The sequence below is a fragment of the Artemia sp. Qi Xiang Cuo genome, chromosome 5 (assembly GCF_049724085.1).
Source record: "Artemia sp. Qi Xiang Cuo chromosome 5, ASM4972408v1, whole genome shotgun sequence".
NCBI classification, from domain to species: domain Eukaryota; kingdom Metazoa; phylum Arthropoda; class Branchiopoda; order Anostraca; family Artemiidae; genus Artemia; species Artemia sp. Qi Xiang Cuo.
Window position 1 is genome coordinate 18567383 of NC_142798.1, and position 16825 is coordinate 18584207.

Genomic DNA, 16825 nt, shown 5'->3' on the forward strand with positions numbered 1-16825 from the left:
TGGGTATTTGGTGGAATAGAGCAAGGAACTGGTAATTCATTCATGGTTTCTGTGCCGGATAGAAGTAGTGCCACGTTGTTGGGAATTATCTAAAACCGAATCCTGCCAGGGACAACAATTATCAGCGACTGTTGGAGGGCTTACGATTGCCTGGCTAGCCAGGTCTATCAGCATTTACGCGTCAACCACAGTATATTTTGTTGACCCTGCAACAGGTGCTCACACACAAAACATCAAAAGACACTGGCGTGACGTTCGAGACAATATACCCAGATATGGCAGAAGAGAAGAACATATGGAAGGATATCTGGCAGAGCACTATTTCAAAAAAAACATTCAATCTCCTCTAGAATGCACCATTTCTTGAAATATATATTGGAGCTTTATAACCCCAACTAATTTTTTTTTATGGGTATTATTTACTAATTAATGTTTAAAACGTTGTAACAGAAAATTTGGCAATTTACGGTATCTAATCCCATTTGATCTTAAAGCAATTCAAATGTTTTTGTCCAAATAGTTTAGTGTAGCAATCTTCATTCTTGAAGCTACGAGACGTTATTAAAGTGTAAATAGGGAGGGGGCAGAAGTAAATATTTGACTATAGATTATTTGGTACTTGTGCATTATAAATAACCCACCACTATACACAAAAGAATTTAATTTTTTTTAATTCTAATGAAGTAATATAAACTTTTATGAAAATATAATATTTTATAAGCAACGGTGTGCTATAACTGGGCACATGAGGGAATGGGGGGGTATAGCATAGTATAGGCTATAATAAATACATAACCAAGTCTAGGTACTTTTGCCCCTCGCTAAAACCAAAAAAACAACAGTCTAAATATTATAAACGCAATCAGAAATCAGGCTTTGCGATACATTTGTCAACCAAATATCCGTTTGCCTGATAGCGGTGGGTTATTTATAAGGCACAAGTACCGAATAATCTATATTCGATTTGATTAGTTGTTTTGGAAACCCCTTTACATCTTGAGTTGGGTAACCACATAAAACATATTCAAATAGCTTAATCCTATAATGTTGAAAAATATTGCTTTTCTTTTTTACATCCGTGATTTAAAATATATAAAAAATGTTGGAACTTATATAAAAAATTCCTTTCGAGGGTGCAAAGCTTAGTTGAAAGGAGATTTGATAGCGGGGGGGGGGGGGGGCGGGGGCGGTGGTCAGCAACCTGCTCGCGGTGCCCCTGCTTATACTAATCTAAGCTGACCATTTCGTTGCAACGTGTTGCACCGGAAAAATACTCTAAAATCTGGTTGATAAATTGCCTGTCTAAAAAATTTGTCTGAGTTTCGTAAAAGGGGGAAACAACCCCTAAAAGTAAAAGATTTTAATAAAACTCATACCATCAAATTTGTGGTTCTTGGCGAATACCCGCCGGAAAATCCCCCGGAAAATACCTCCCTGCAGAAAATACCCCCCACGGGAAATATCCTCACGGAAAATCCCCCCTCCCCCCAAAATAAAACCCCTAGGTTAAAACCTGATTTTCAAATTTAAATTTATAAATCACATGTTATAGTAGGGAAGGGGACTGGGAGGGAGGGTAATGGGGAGTAATAAAAATGTGAGTGACATTTAAAAATTTGTGAGTTATATCAATGAACCCTTACGCAATAGATCTTCTGTTTAAATGAAGTACAACAAAATTGTTTTCAGCTTCAAAACTTTGCTCAATCCCAACTTACAAGGTTTTAAATGTATGCAAATACATTTCCTAAATTTTGGAAATAAAACATTGATATGGCTTAAAATTCTGCTGAAATAACTGAAATTGCATTTTCAGAACTAAAGCCAGAGAAAAAGAAACTTATAAGTGAAAATTAAGGTAAAATGTTATTTTGTAAATATTTCAATGAGTAATGGGTATTTCAAAAACATCTTCTCATGACATAAAAAATATCTTCCTGTAACATAAACTTTCCTCTAAAGTTGATTGTGATATTTGTAGCGCTCTATGTCTTGGTAATTTAGCAATATTTAAAAAATTTATAAAGTAAAATTTTGGCAAATTTTGAGTTTGGGGGGAAGGGAGATTTTAAAAACATTTCTCACTAACATAAATTACGCCCTACAGTTGATTCTGAGGTCTGTAGTGCTCTATGTCTTAGCGCAGTAGAAATAATTAAAAAAGCTTCTAAAGTAGAAATTTGGAAAATTTTGAGTTTGGTTGGAAAGGGGATTTAAAAAACCTCTTCCCGTTATATAAAGTGTCCTCTGAAGTCGATTTTGATATTTTTAGCACTCTATCTATTAGTGCTTTAGAAATATTTTAAAAGCTTCTAAAGTTGAATTTTGGAAAATTTTGAGTTTGGGGGGAAGGGGATTTTAAAAACCTCTTCCCGTGATATAACGTGTCCTCTGAAGTGGATTCTGATGTTTTTAGCACTGTTTCTTTTAGCGCTTTAGAAATATGTAAAAAAGCTTCGAAAGTAAAATTTTGGAAAATTTTGAGTTTGGGGAAAGGGGATTTCAAAAGCCTCGTCCCGTGAACGCCCACGTCCCAATACGTTGAGTCTGGTGTGTTTAGCACTTTATGTTTTATCAATATAAAAATATTATAAAATCTACTAAAGCAGAAATTTAGACGATTTCTAGTTTAGGGGGAAGGGTGGTTTTAAAAGAAACTTCCCATCATATAACGTGTTCTCTGTAGTTAAGTATGATGTTATCAGCACTGTATGTTTTAGTACTTTAGAAATATTTTAAAAGCTTCTAAAGTAGAATTTTAGAAAATTTTGAGTTTGGGGGGAAGGGGATTTCAAAAACATCTTCCCGTGATATATCGTTTCCTTTGAAGTTGATTCTGATGTTTGTAGCACTCTATCTTTTTGTGCTTTAGAAATATTTTAAAAACTCTTAATGTAAAATTTTGAACAATTTTAGAGTTTGGGGGGAAGAAGGATTTCAAAACATCTAACCATGAAATAAATTGTCCTCTAAAGTTGATTCTGATGTCTGTAGCGTTCTATGTCGTAGCGCTTTAGAAATATTTAAAATATTTTAAAAGCTTCTAAAGTAGAATTTTGAAAAATTTTGAGTTTGGGGGGAGGGGGATTTCAAAAACATCTTCCCGTGATAAAACGTGTCCTCTGAAGTCGATTCTGATGTTTTTAGCACTGTATCTTTTAGTACTTTAGAAATATTTTAAAAGCTTCTAAAGTAGAATTTTAGAAAATTTTGAGTTTGGGGGAAGGGTGATTTCAAAAACCTCTTCCCGTGATATAAGGTGTCCTCTGAAGTCGATTCTGATGTTTTTAGCACTCTATCTTTTAGTACTTTAGAAATATTTTAAAAGCTTCTAAAGTAGAATTTTGGAAAATTTTGAGTTTGGGGGGAAGGGGAATTTCAAAAACATCTTCCCATGACATAATTTGTCCTCTAAAAAGGATTAGGTGATTTTTACTAGTCTCTCTTGTCAAATCCTTTCCCTAATTGATACAGTTTAAATGGTCTTATCAACAGAGTTGTTTGGCATGTGCCTGCTACCCTCAAGGGTAAAGGTTTCTGATAAAGCAAGTGTGACATCACAACAAGCCTGGCTTCATATACCATAGAGAAACTCAGCATAAGTTGAAAATTAAATGGCTTAGGATTTAAATAGCATTTTGGAATATATTTTAATGAACAAGGTTAAAAGCAGAAGTTGTGTAAGGTGAGCAGTGATTTATATTTATAATAGTAATAAAGGATGAAATATGAGTTAAAAATAACTAATAATGTGCAGAAATTTACCCTTATATAGAGGGGGGATGAGTGGAGGTAGGTACTTCAAAGTACCTTCCCAGGACAAACCTTAGCATGTACATCCATCCCTGAAAGTTTCGTTTCTGGCAAAAATGATTATCATACTTGGAAAGAGCTTAAAAAAAAGGCAGTAAATTTTGGTTACTCATATTATTGACTTATGAATAAAGTAAACATACCATTCAATGCCATTTTTATGCTGTTTCTAAATATAATAATCTTTTTTGTTGGAAATGAAGTCTTATCCCCACCCCTACATATAGGCCTACCAATTCAGGGTATATATTTGCACATTAGGAGGGTTTGGGGGAAAGTTTAAACTTACCTCTCATTTACATGACAAATAAAATTTATCCCCACTCCCTTAATGTGTAAATATAGGCCTAGGCCTATACCCTGAATTGGTATATAGGCTATAGGGGTGACAAAATCCATAAAACCATCCATAAATGTGACAAAATTCCTGTTTTTCAAATTCTCACTGACAAAGTCCATAAACCACGTGGTTCTATGCCCATATATGGTGTCCCCCCAGGAGTATAAGATAGCTCTCTACTAGCAGGAGAGCTATCTATGCAGAATGAAAAACGAAACAACAAAGGCGTACTCTCTGGTTAGGACCGAAAACTTATTAAGCGTATCTGTGTAATGAGACATACATGTATATAGCTAAGTACGCAGTATAGGGTAAGTTCATTCAACAAACCGCAATTCAACAATAAATTTGAACAATAGGGGCAAATTCGGTACTGGTGCATTATATCTAACCCAGTTCTATAAACTGTACAAGGAAACCAGACATGGAAACCGGTCAAACGGGTATTTGCTATCTAAATTGATTGCAAAGCGTGATTTCTCATTGCGGTTACAATTTCTTAAACTGTTGTTTTTTGGGGTATAGGGGGGGAGGAACCTAGGTTAGGTTACGTATTTACTATATGTTATGCATTAACCCTTCCCCGCCTAATGTGCAAATATATAGCCCAAATTTGTTTCTAAACTATTATTTTTTCATCCTATTTTATTTAATTTCATTAGCATTAACCAAACTTGACTTCTTTCGTGTATAGCGGTGGGTTAGATATAATGCACCAGTACCACAAATTCCTCTATGGCTGCCTCTCTATTCATCAAGGCTGTATAGCCCGGAAAAAAGCAAAAAGCAAAAGAAGAAGAAGAAGGAAAATAAAAACACACTAAATTAAAAATAACGATCAGTCGCCCACCTCTGATTACTGCCAGAGCAAAGTGCTATGCGCAATTAGTAACACGAACACACAATTTGTCAACATTTCGGCCTAGAGACTTTCTCCAAATGTGGTTATAAGAAAAAAGAGCAGACTATTGAGAAATCTGAAATGTTATTGCAATTTTTCTGAAGGCAAGGCAATCAGGTTAACGTTGTTTGTATTTACTTGACTAGTTTTGGACCTGATAATTTGCGATTGGCCAAGATTTACGGACATTTAACAATTATGGTTCTAGGAAAATACCCCCCCCCCCCCAGAAAATACTCCCGTGGAAAAAAAGGCTTTTCAAATTTGAGAATTGTATTTGAGTTTTATGTTTTTAATTTATGTACGGAGAAGAAATTTTGATCCTTGTGTATTATGAGCTACTCGATAAAGTTTACGCTGTGTAAAATTCGAGAACACACCGATTTTTTGTTAGTTTCTTCGTTACTTTATAAATAAATTTGTGCTATCTATTTGTACATTTGGGGGGGGGGGCATAGCGGGTCTGCATGCAAAATGTGTTCGGTACAATTATTCTACATATTAGATAGATAGACAAATAAGTGTATTTTAAAGCCAAATATACGGCCATGAACACAGTAAAAAAAACATAAATGAAAGGCATAAATAACATAAACTTTGATCAGCGATCAAACAGTACGTCATAAAGATCTATAAGTAAGGAGCGACTCGGCTCAATAGTAACTGAAACTCTAAAAACCGAATTTTGATACCAGTAGATACATCAAAAGAATCGGATCTTTATGCTGATTTCAAATACATAAGTTTCAAGTTTAGTATTACCCATCAAAAGTTACGAGCCTGAAAAAATTTGCCTAATTTTCCAAAAAAGAGGGAAACACGCTCGAGTGGTAGAATCTTAATGAAAATCAAACCACAAGATTAAGCACGACAGAAAACCCTACTGTAGATGTTTCAAGCACCTATCTGCAAAAATGTGGAATTTTATATTTTTTGCCAGAAGAAAGATCACGGATGCCTGTTTATTTGTTGTTTTTTTGCTCCAGCCAAATCATAAAGAATTTTTTTTTTTTTGGAAAACCTGCTAGGGTCAATCAGACATAAGTTAGAACTTATATTTTTCCTTATTATGGGTCAAAATCGATTTGCAGGCAGCCAACAATGGGGCAACAAACTTTTCTTCTATGGTTTTTCCTTATTCTGCCTTTTTTCCTTTGGTTCCTTATAATTATTATTTGAAAAAAACTACGTTTTCTAAAGAGTTAAAGAGGCTGAGTTACAAGGTCGAACCTTAAAACATACAGCGATTAGGAAGCACAGTTGGGGGGCTGTCGCGCCCCAAACTCCCCGCTTTCGCAGCCTTTAAATAAAAAAAAGAAAGCTTTTTAAACTGAAAGTAAGGAGCGACATTAAATCTTAAAACGAACAGAAATTATTCCGTATATGAAAGAGGCTGTGCCCTCCTCAGCGCCTCGCTCTTTACGCTAAAGTTTGACTTTCTCACAATTCTTTTTTTTAAACAATAAAAACTAATCAAAAGAATCGGATCTTTATGCTGATTTCAAATACATAAGTTTCAAGTTTAGTATTACCCATCAAAAGTTACGAGCCTGAAAAAATTTGCCTAATTTTCCAAAAAAGAGGGAAACACGCTCGAGTGGTAGAATCTTAATGAAAATCGAACCACAAGATTAAGCGCAACAAAAAACCTTACTGTCGATGTTTCAAGCTCCTATCTGCAAAAATGTGGAATTTTGTATTTTTTGCCAGAAGAAAGATCACGGATGCGTGTTTATTTGTTTTTTTTTTGCTCCAGCCAAATCATAAAGAATTTTTTTTTTTGGAAAACCTGCTAGGGTCAATCAGACATAAGTTAGAACTTATATTTTTCCTTATTATGGGCCAAAATCTATTGGCAGGCAGCCAACAATGGGGCAACAAACATTTTTTCCATGGTTTTTCCTTATTCTGCCTTTTTTCCTTTGGTTCCTTATAATTATTATTTGAAAAAAAACTACGTTTTCTAAGAGTTAAAGAGGCTGAGTTACAAGGTCGAACCTTAAAACATACAGGGATTAGGAGGCACAGTTGGGGGGCTGCCGCGCCCCAAACTCCCCGCTTTCGCAGCCTTTAAATAAAAAAAAGAAAGCTCTTTAAACTGATAGTAAGGAGCGACATTAAATCTTAAAACGAAAAGAAATTATTCCGTATATGAAAGGGGCTGTGCCGTCCTCAGCGCCTCGCTCTTTACGCTAAAGTTTGACTTTCTCACAACTCTTTTTTTTAAACAATAAAAACTAATCAAAAGAATCGGATCTTTATACTGATTTCAAATACATAAGTTTCAAGTTTAGTATTACCCATCAAAAGTTACGAGCCTGAAAAAATTTGCCTAATTTTCCAAAAAAGAGGGAAACACGCTCGAGTGGTAGAATCTTAATGAAAATCGAACCACAAGATTAAGCGCAACAGAAAACCCTACTGTAGATGTTTCAAGCTCCTATCTGCAAAAATGTGGAATTTTGTATTTTTTGCCAGAAGAAAGATCACGGATGCGTGTTTATTTGTTTTTTTTTTTTTTCTCCAGCCAAATCATAAAGAAATTTTTTTGGAAAACCTGCTAGGGTCAATCAGACATAAGTTAGAACTTATATTTTTCCTTATTATGGGTCAAAATCTATTGGCAGGCAGCCAACAATGGGGCAACAAACATTTTTTCCATGGTTTTTCCTTATTCTGCCTTTTTTTCTTTGGTTCCTTATAATTATTATTTGAAAAAAACCACGTTTTCTAAGAGTTAAAGAGGCTGAGTTACAAGTTCGAACCTTAAAACATACAGGGTTTAGGAGGCACAGTTGGGGGCTGCCGCCCCCCAAACCCCCGCTTTCGCAGCCTTTAAATAAAAAAAAAGTTTTTTAAACTGAAAGTAAGGAGCGACATTAAATCTTAAAACGAACAGAAATTATTCCGTATATGAAAGGGGCTGTGCCCTCCTCAGCGCCTCGCTCTTTACGCTAAAGTTTGGCTTTCTCACAACTCTTTTTTTAAACAATAAAAACTTTGCCCCCAACTGTACCCCCTAAACCCTGTACGTTTTAAGGTTCGACCTTGTAACTCAGCCTCTTTAACTCTTTAGAAAACGTAGTTTTTTTCAAATAATTTCTGCACGTTTTTGTACAGTTCATGTTTTGTACGCTAAAGTTTTTTATTGTTAAAAAAATGAAGTTGTGAGAAAGTCAAACTTTATCGTAAAGAGCGAGGCGTTAAGGAGGGGACAGCCCCTTTCATATACGGAATAATATCTGTTTGTTTTAAGTTTTAACGTCGCTCCTTACTTTCAGTTAAAAAAACTTTTTTTTTTAATTTTTGAACGTTTTTTAATTAATGCAGGTTTTGATTTTGGCTCATCGTACATGAATAAGTAAAAAAAATTGCATATTAATTTTACTTTTATTTGGTTAAATGGCTTTCTCGAAACTTGTTTAATTTTATTTACGAACGTTTTTATTAGCAAATAAATATACATAACTTACGAATTAACTTACGTAACGAACTTACATATTCATATATTTTTAATACGTATATTAGGGGGTTCACCCCCTAGTCAATACCTCGCTCTTTAAGCTAAAGTTCAAATTTTGTTCCAGTTATTTAAAAATGACGGCTTAATCACAAGGCCTTTAATTAGAATAAATAGCTCTTATGAAAGTACTAAAGAATCTTTGGTTTAAAGAGCGAGGTATTGACTAGGGGGTGAACCCACTCATTTACGTAATATTTTCTGGTCGTTTTAAGTTTTGATGTTGCTGCTTACTTTCGGTTGAAAAACTTGTTTTTTTATTTTAATTTCTGATCTTTTTTTAAATAATGCTGGGAAATCCGGCATCCCCTTCATAGCAATATCCCTTCTCCCATGAAAAATTCCTTCATGGAAAGATCCTCCCACATAACCCACGACCCCCCCCCCCCCACTACCAGAAAAAATCCCCCCTGAAAACGTCTGTATATTTCCCAATAACCAATACTATATGTTAACATTGGATTAAGCTCATAACTTCCAGCCCTCCCTCCGAGGACTTCGGGGGATTAAGTCATCCTAAAGGACATACTTATCATATTTTCCACCATGCTGAACAAAATGGCTATCTCAAAAATTCTGATCGGATGACTTTGGGAAAAAATGAGCGTGGGAGGGGGCCTGGTTGCCCTCCATTTTTTTGTCACTTAAAAAGGGCACTAGAATTTTTAATTACCGTTCCAATGAGCCCACCCACAATATTCTAGGACAACTGGGTCGATACGATCACCCCTGGAAAAAAACACCAACAAAAAAACAAATAAACTACGCATCCGTTATATTTCATCTGGCAAAAAATGCAAAATTCGACATTTTTGTGGACAGAAACTCGAAACCTCTATAGAAGGGTACTCCGATATGCTTAATCTGACGTTGAAATTTTTATAAGGGTGATATAACTTTTAGGTGGTGTTTTCCCCTTTTTTTGGAAATCAGCCAAATTTTCTCAGGCGCGTAACTTTTGATGGGTAGGATTAAACTTGATGAAACTTATATATTTGAAATCAGAATTAAAATCTGATTCTTTTGATGTATCTATTGGTATAAAAATTTCGTTTTTTAGAGTTTCGGTTACCATTGAGCCGGGTCGCTCCTTACAAACAGTTCGTTACCACGAACTGTTTGAAACTTGGTCTACGGTATCTCTCAGTCTAAAAATTATCATATTACTAAGTAATTTACTACCTACAAAAACCAGACTAATGCCTCGATAATTACCACTCTCACTTTTATCACCTTTCTTATAAAGTGGCTTAATTAATGGTTTTCTAAAATCGTTAGGTACATCCCCTTTTTCAAAGATCATATTCATAATCTTCAGTAACTTATTTCTAACCTCAGAGCCACCATATTTAAGAAACTCATTTACCACCCTATCCACACCTGGAGCCTTATTATTCTTTAATCATGTTAGTACTGTTACTAATTCCTCCTCACAAAACAAATCTTCCTTCACATGCAAGGTATCACAAAGTTTTTCATTTTCCTCTATATTTTTTCCTGCAACTCTATCTCGGTTAAGCAAATTCTCAAAATATTCGGCCCATCTCTCTTCAGTTTTTTCCTTATCGTTAATTGCGACCCCATTCCTATCTTTAACTGGGCCAAGTCAGGATTGACTACTCCCTCTCAATTTATTAGCATGCCAGTACAATATTTTACAATTATGTCATCTGGCTGCATCTTCCAGATCTTCGACAGTTTTATCCATGCCTCCCCTTCACATCTCCTTAATTCAAATTTTAATACTTTCTCCACTTGCTTTACTTTTCTTTTGTTTTCATACGATCTATCACTCAGATAATTCTTGTACAAGTCCTTTCTCCTTTCTATTATACATAAAGCTTTTTCACTAACATTCTTAGCTGCAGTTCTAGCTTTCTTCCCTAATACACCTTCAGCAACTTCACAAATTATTTTTCTAAAACTATTCCAACCATCTTCCACATTATCAAATTTTAAACTCTCAAGTTTACAATTCAACTGTTCCTGGAAAGTTTCTCTCAAATTCTCATCCTGGAGTCTCGCAGCATCATAACTTCCCGGGAGGTAGTTACCCTTCCGATATTTCAGCTTTAAATTAACCCTTGACACTACTAGATGCTGATCTTTACTTTTAACATTAGCCTAATAAAGGCATTCCTATATACCTTATTATCTTACAATGATCCTGCCAGTCATCGGTTTACTATAACATAATCAATATGGTTTACTATCTTAACATCACGTGAATACCATGTTAACTTATGAGCCATAAAATGGCTCATATTTTGTTATACCTACAAAATTGCAAAAGTCTGTATCCATTACTGTTTTCTGTTCCTACACCAAATTTACCTAGGCTGGAATACCATCTATCCCAATTTCTACCAACATGGGCGTTAAATCTCCCAGTAATAACATCATATTTCTACCTGGGACCCTGTCTATTTGCTCCTGTAACTGTAAGTAAAATTCATCTAAGTCACTAGTATCTCCGTCAGTCGGTTCTATGGGGGCGTATACTACTAGAACTGATACCCTGAACTTTCCAGTCATGAAATGAGCAATTAGTATTCTATTATTAATACCTTCCCAGCCTAAACAAGACTTAGCAGCTTCCTTATTCATCATGAGCCCTACTCCCTGTCTATATACCCCATCCTTCCTGCCTGAGTAAACAAATTCTATATCGCCTATTATCATACTTTATACCCCTGATATATGAACATCTGAAATATCTTATAAATCCAGTTAAAATAGATTCGTTAGTAAAAATGTCAATACAATGGTCATTTTTAATCTTGTTATACTACACGTTCCAATTTTCATATACTTTAAATGAGTGAAATTTTTTTTACCTCAGGTAAAGCGATGATCCCGGATACCAGTGCAGGACAGGAATCATATATATTCTCAAGTCTACACCTAAGTGCTTAAGCCGGCTTAGAACCGGACAGCAATAAGTCCCTGGGACCTCAATGAATGGAGACTTTGAGCAATCCTGGGCCCATCTTGGTCACAACATGGTTTTCAGCACTTGGCGATCAACAAGAGTCGAAATCCTGCACAGACAGTCTCAAGCCTATTACCTCCAACTTATTATATATTCATGCCTACAAATACTATGCTACTACGGAGAGGCAACCCATAATAGATAAATTAGCTAGGAAGAGGCTTTTCAGCCCAAAGACACCCATCAAAACATACCAAGCCCAGAAAAATTGTCCATTAGTCAGAATCCTGTGAATGCTGTGTCGTTTACTAGGCTTTAATTTCCTCAAGGGGCGCTAATCCTCAAGTGGGAATAGATTTAACCGCAAGGTCCCAGTCTTGTAAGTACCCCGAAAGGGTGGAGGCAGTCCTTTGCAGAGGCCGTTGTCCATAGATCTGGATCTTACGCCCTGCCACAGTTGTCCTCCTATAGAGGATCCTCCCGCGATGGTGTTTTGCATCACAATGCAATTTAACCCATTACTGGGAGAAGGTTTACAACTCATAGGACTAGTGGACAAACCAGTGGGCCCTTTTGAGTGTACATTTGAGGGGTCTTCTTCCTCCTCCGCCTGTATTTATGACCCCGAGTGAGGGTGCCCCAGTTTCTATTATGGACCCCCAGGGACAAGGTCCCCCTTGGTCCGTGCCTCCTATGGAGGTACCCTACACATCTATAGAGCGTTCCCCTATAACCACCTCGGGACATGCTGAATGGCCTGGGGGAGGCCAATCATTTTAAGGCTAACTTAAAATGATTTAGAAATTGACTTCAAAATAAACTATATAAAAAAAACTATAAATAATGTGTAATAATAGTATATTACATTTATTAGAATATTACACTATTTTATAATATGTAATATAATAAGGTATAAACTTATAAAATAAGGTATAAAACATTTATACTACCAAATAGACCATACAAAATTTACATAGCTCCTACCAACATAAACAAGGATCAGAATATGTATATCAAACTGACAATACAGGGTTATTTTTTTTTAAAGTAAAGTGCAAATTATGTTCTGGTCTGAAGAAGACATGAGTGTTGTCAGCCATACTCCTTTTACTTTTTGCTCGTTTTGAGTTTAACTAGGCTATCTATTGTAATTTCTGTCAGTTTTGGGTTTCATTTATTTGTTAATGGTGATTTGTGGTAGTTTTACACTTGGAATATAAGAAAAACAAACTCGCAGAGTTTGACAACGCTTTTGTCCGTAAAAACTTAAACAATTTAGAAGGTGGTGGTTCCCAAAGCCAACTATCCTTTCAAAGGTTGATTGTTTTTCCTAATTGTTTTTCTTCTTCATTTTGTTTTTTTAAATTTGACAACCGCCAATTGCCAAAAATTACAGAAGTTCATATGGAAGTCTTTGGAGCACAAATGGATTTGTGTTTTTTTTTCTAAGTTTTTAAGACACTTCTGATGAGTAAATTCCTCTTTTTCCTGTTCCTTAGCACTTTCCAACGAAACTGAAAAAAACTTAAATAAAAGTTTCAAATCTAGAAAGCTTATTTTCCACAGGGGGGGGGGGAATATATTTTCCACGAGGGTATTTTCCAAAAAAAACTTGAGTGAGTGGCGCATAATACACTAGTACCAAAATTCCTTCGCCCTACGGAAATTAAAAAAGAAAAAAAAACTCAAATAAAATTCTCAAATTTGGAAAGCCTTATTTTCCACGAGGGGGGGGGGGTATTTTCCATTTTTTTTCCGGGGGAGGGTAAACGCCGGCCACCAACAATTATATAGGTAGATACTTGACGTCAACTGGCAGTTCGAAGCAAAATCTTGCTTTTATTTTAATGTTTGGGATGTCAAAAATCATTGGAGTATTTTTGTAATTGATCATCGTAGCTCCATAATTACAATTGATAATTTAATTCTGGTTAAATTTTTTGGTAAACTAGCAAGGTATCGTAATTTTTGCGAGGCAAAATTTTTGGTAAAGTTTTTTTCTTTAGTATTAAGAAAAGCAAATCCATATATTATTTCGCGTTTTCTTTTTTTTTTAAATCATGACTTAGTCAAGCTATTATTGTTATTTTTAAGGTCAGGTGCCACGAAGTGCCGTCTACCCTAACCATTTTTAGAACCAATTCATCAACTGGTCCAGCGTTTAATTTCGTCAGTGTGACAGCTGTTGATAATCAAAAGACAGTCAAAATGAAGATCATCCTTTTAAGTCGCTCACCATCGATTATTCTTATCGAGACGTTTGTTAATATGCGTAACAAACGTCTTTGGTGTTTGGGAGATACTGATTGGAAGATTTTTATTCGTTTTGCATTTTAATTTGATTTGTGTCATTTAGTTTATGGTTCTTTCCATTTCTCGATTTCAGTTGTCTCTTTTTTTAATTTTAGGTTCGAATCAATAACAATCGTAAGCCTTTGGTGTTCTCAACTGATCTAGATTTTTAACATGGGTCCTGTTATCGAGTCCGTATCTGAAATAGGACCTTCGCATACCGTAGACAGACTTCATCCTGGAGAGATTTCCTTAGACTCCAGAACTCTTTATCCGGCTATTGACCCCACAAAACCCGGACCTTCGGTAGCTGTGCCTGAACCTGGATCTTCCGTACCTAATCCAGTCTGTTGTCAGCGAGTGAGCACCCTGAAAGACGTACAATTGGGAAAGGATTTATGTAAACCAGATACAAGAACAAAAGTCGACGAAAAAGAAAGTTCAAGTGTTGACATCACGGGTGATGCGAGTGCTCCGTGTCAAATAAAGAAGGACAGAGTGAATGTGCGAAAATTATTTGCGTCCGTATTTGGAAAACCAGGTTGTAAGTTCTTTCCCTTCTAAATTTCTGCTGTAGGAAATTTAGTGTATGGCAATTTAATGATTACTAGAACAAATAATCCCTTAAAGGAATCCCCCTTCAAGCTGATTGATCAGAAACCCTCCTCGTGTTCCAAAAGGCACTCGAATTCAAACATTCCCTCTTCTTCTAAGGTACAAGCCTAAGTGTTTCTGTGTCTTTAAAAGTAAATCAATGGATACCAAGTAATGAGTATTCATAGTTGTAACTCTCCAGACCCCCCTTGTCAAACTATCTCCGCGCTGTATCTTTGCCCTTCTTCAAGAAACCACTAATCTTTTCTTATTACCATGTCCTCCAAACACGATCTATGTGCCAATACCTCGTACTCTGGTAATGGGTAACACAGATTCTGGTGTCTGTAATATCATGGACACTATTCCACAAAGACCTAAGAAAGGGACCAGCACACGCTGAAGAACAGATATGCGACGACTCCCTCTATGGGTGATAAACTGTAGTAAATTTTGGTGACAGACTTGGTCCTATTCACGGGAAACATAGATATTTTTTTCGTTTTAAGACCCACCATGTCAGCTGTGATTATTAAAAGGGTGCTATATGACATTGTGGTCGAAAATAAGTTCTGTATGTGTTAAAGATACACACTACTTTTGGGTGTTGATCACAGGGCCAAAAAGAGGACACGTGCAGAGCACACGTTTCCTTTTTGACCCCTTTCTTTTGAACTTTGATATTTGGCATGTGTTTCCTTTTTGGCTTAAGATTCAGCCGAATTTCAGCCTGATCGTCATTATTTGAAGAAAAGAAGAAACAGTTGTTGTAACGTGACTGAGAGTACAATATACTCCAGAAGTTTTGCACTTCTTCAGAAATCAATTCAAATAGCAAAGGAGAAAGGAATTAGAAGGTTAGAAGTCTAATAGTTTAATCTTGTACGTCTTTGATGCATGAGCAGTGTAATGGAAGAGAGTAGATCATGATGCTAAAAAGCAGTTAACGTTCAAGGAAATAAGTAATTTAGTTAACTTTTATTGTTTAGCCCACCTGCAATTAAGGTACCGTGGATAAAGTATTTTTCCTAAGGCATTTATTGCAAAGCAAAAGCAGCAAACTGAGCTTGGGTCTCAATTATTTTGCTCCGTGTTTGCTGTGTACACCAACGAAAGTAAGAAACATTTTGCTCCTGTGTATGCAACTAAAAGTAGTCTGCAAGAGCTTTCTTTTCCAGCCTTCCTGATCCTTTGCCAAAAACACGACTCATCAACTGACATTCAAGAGAGTCAAGGCAGGTGAGTAAATAATTTCAGCCAAGCTTGTTCAGAGCCGATAAAAAAAAAGCCAACAGCGAACTCAGCTTTCAACCCAGAGCTGAAGAATTTAATGAATGAACACATATAATTTTATTTTAGAAATTTCTATCACAGCATGGTTGCCGAATTTGAATTTTAAGTCGCAAATAGCACTAGTATATATAACAATCATATATATATCATATCAAAAGTATTTGACCTTCACCTCAAACATAATTCATTGTACAAAATACATAAGAAAAAAGTCAACACTTAGTTAAAAAGTAAAAACATAAGAAATAAATAGAAAAAATAAAATTAATGACTGGTTTTCCTGGTTATTATACAATTCAACAAATCTAGGAACAAAACTCTTGCAATATCTTTCACGCAGATGCAGAGATGGGAGTCAGTTTGGTGATTTTTTGGAATGTTATACGGGACAGTCTATTGCGAGCGGGATTGTAGGGTTCGAGGATGATGAAACGTAATTGGGCAACAGATAGGATCATGGCACCAAAATAAAGGCACAGGAGGTTTCTTCTCTCAGCCAATGTGGTGAGCTTTAACTTATCTAGTAGATAATGATATGAAACCATCCCTTCCCCATTTATGATTCTCAGTGCTCGTTTTTGGACATTTTCAATCGTATAAGATATGCTCTGAAGAAAGACCGAAATGCCACACTGGACAAGTAAACTCGAGTATTTGCCGAATAGAAGAACAAAAAAATGGAGAAGATCCTTAGGGGGGAAAGAAAATTTTATCAAAGGTTTTAGAAGAGAAACCGAAGGGGAAGCTTTTTTGAGAATGTTTTGAACATGGGCGTCCCACTTCAAGTCAGTAGTAATTGTCACCCCAAGTAGTTTAATGCATGTGACAGAAATTTTGGAAGGAATGGGGTTTGTGAAAGAAGTAAAAAAATTATTTACCATAGCTGACGATTAATCAGCGTTAACTTTCATCTTCGACAAAAAAGCCTCCTGTGTGACATCGTCAAGTAACATCATAATTGAGCTTTTAAAATTTCATCGACAAACCTCAAGTGCAGACAGGTTGTCCATATACTTCGGTCACTCCGTGTGGTCAGTCATGAGGCTATTAACCATTATAAGAAATAAAATGGGACCCATCAGAGCTCCCTGGGGGATCCCACAAAAGGTAGGAAGGGGATCGGAATAAATATTTTTATAT

At 35.8% G+C, this 16825-nt stretch overlaps 2 protein-coding genes across 2 annotated transcripts in view; both read right to left on the reverse strand.

Annotated features, from left to right (window-relative positions):
• The window catches only part of LOC148951906 (serine/threonine-protein kinase pim-2-like), a 4821-nt gene extending 3077 nt beyond the window's left edge, over nt 1-1744 (reverse strand). The window contains exon 1 of the mRNA XM_089088620.1: nt 1719-1744. Coding sequence (XP_088944746.1) covers nt 1719-1744 — 26 coding nt within the window. The remainder of the gene's footprint in view (nt 1-1718) is intronic.
• The window catches only part of LOC148951904 (uncharacterized), a 113382-nt gene that overhangs the window by 53239 nt on the left and 43318 nt on the right, over nt 1-16825 (reverse strand). The gene's annotated exons all lie outside the window — the stretch shown is intronic.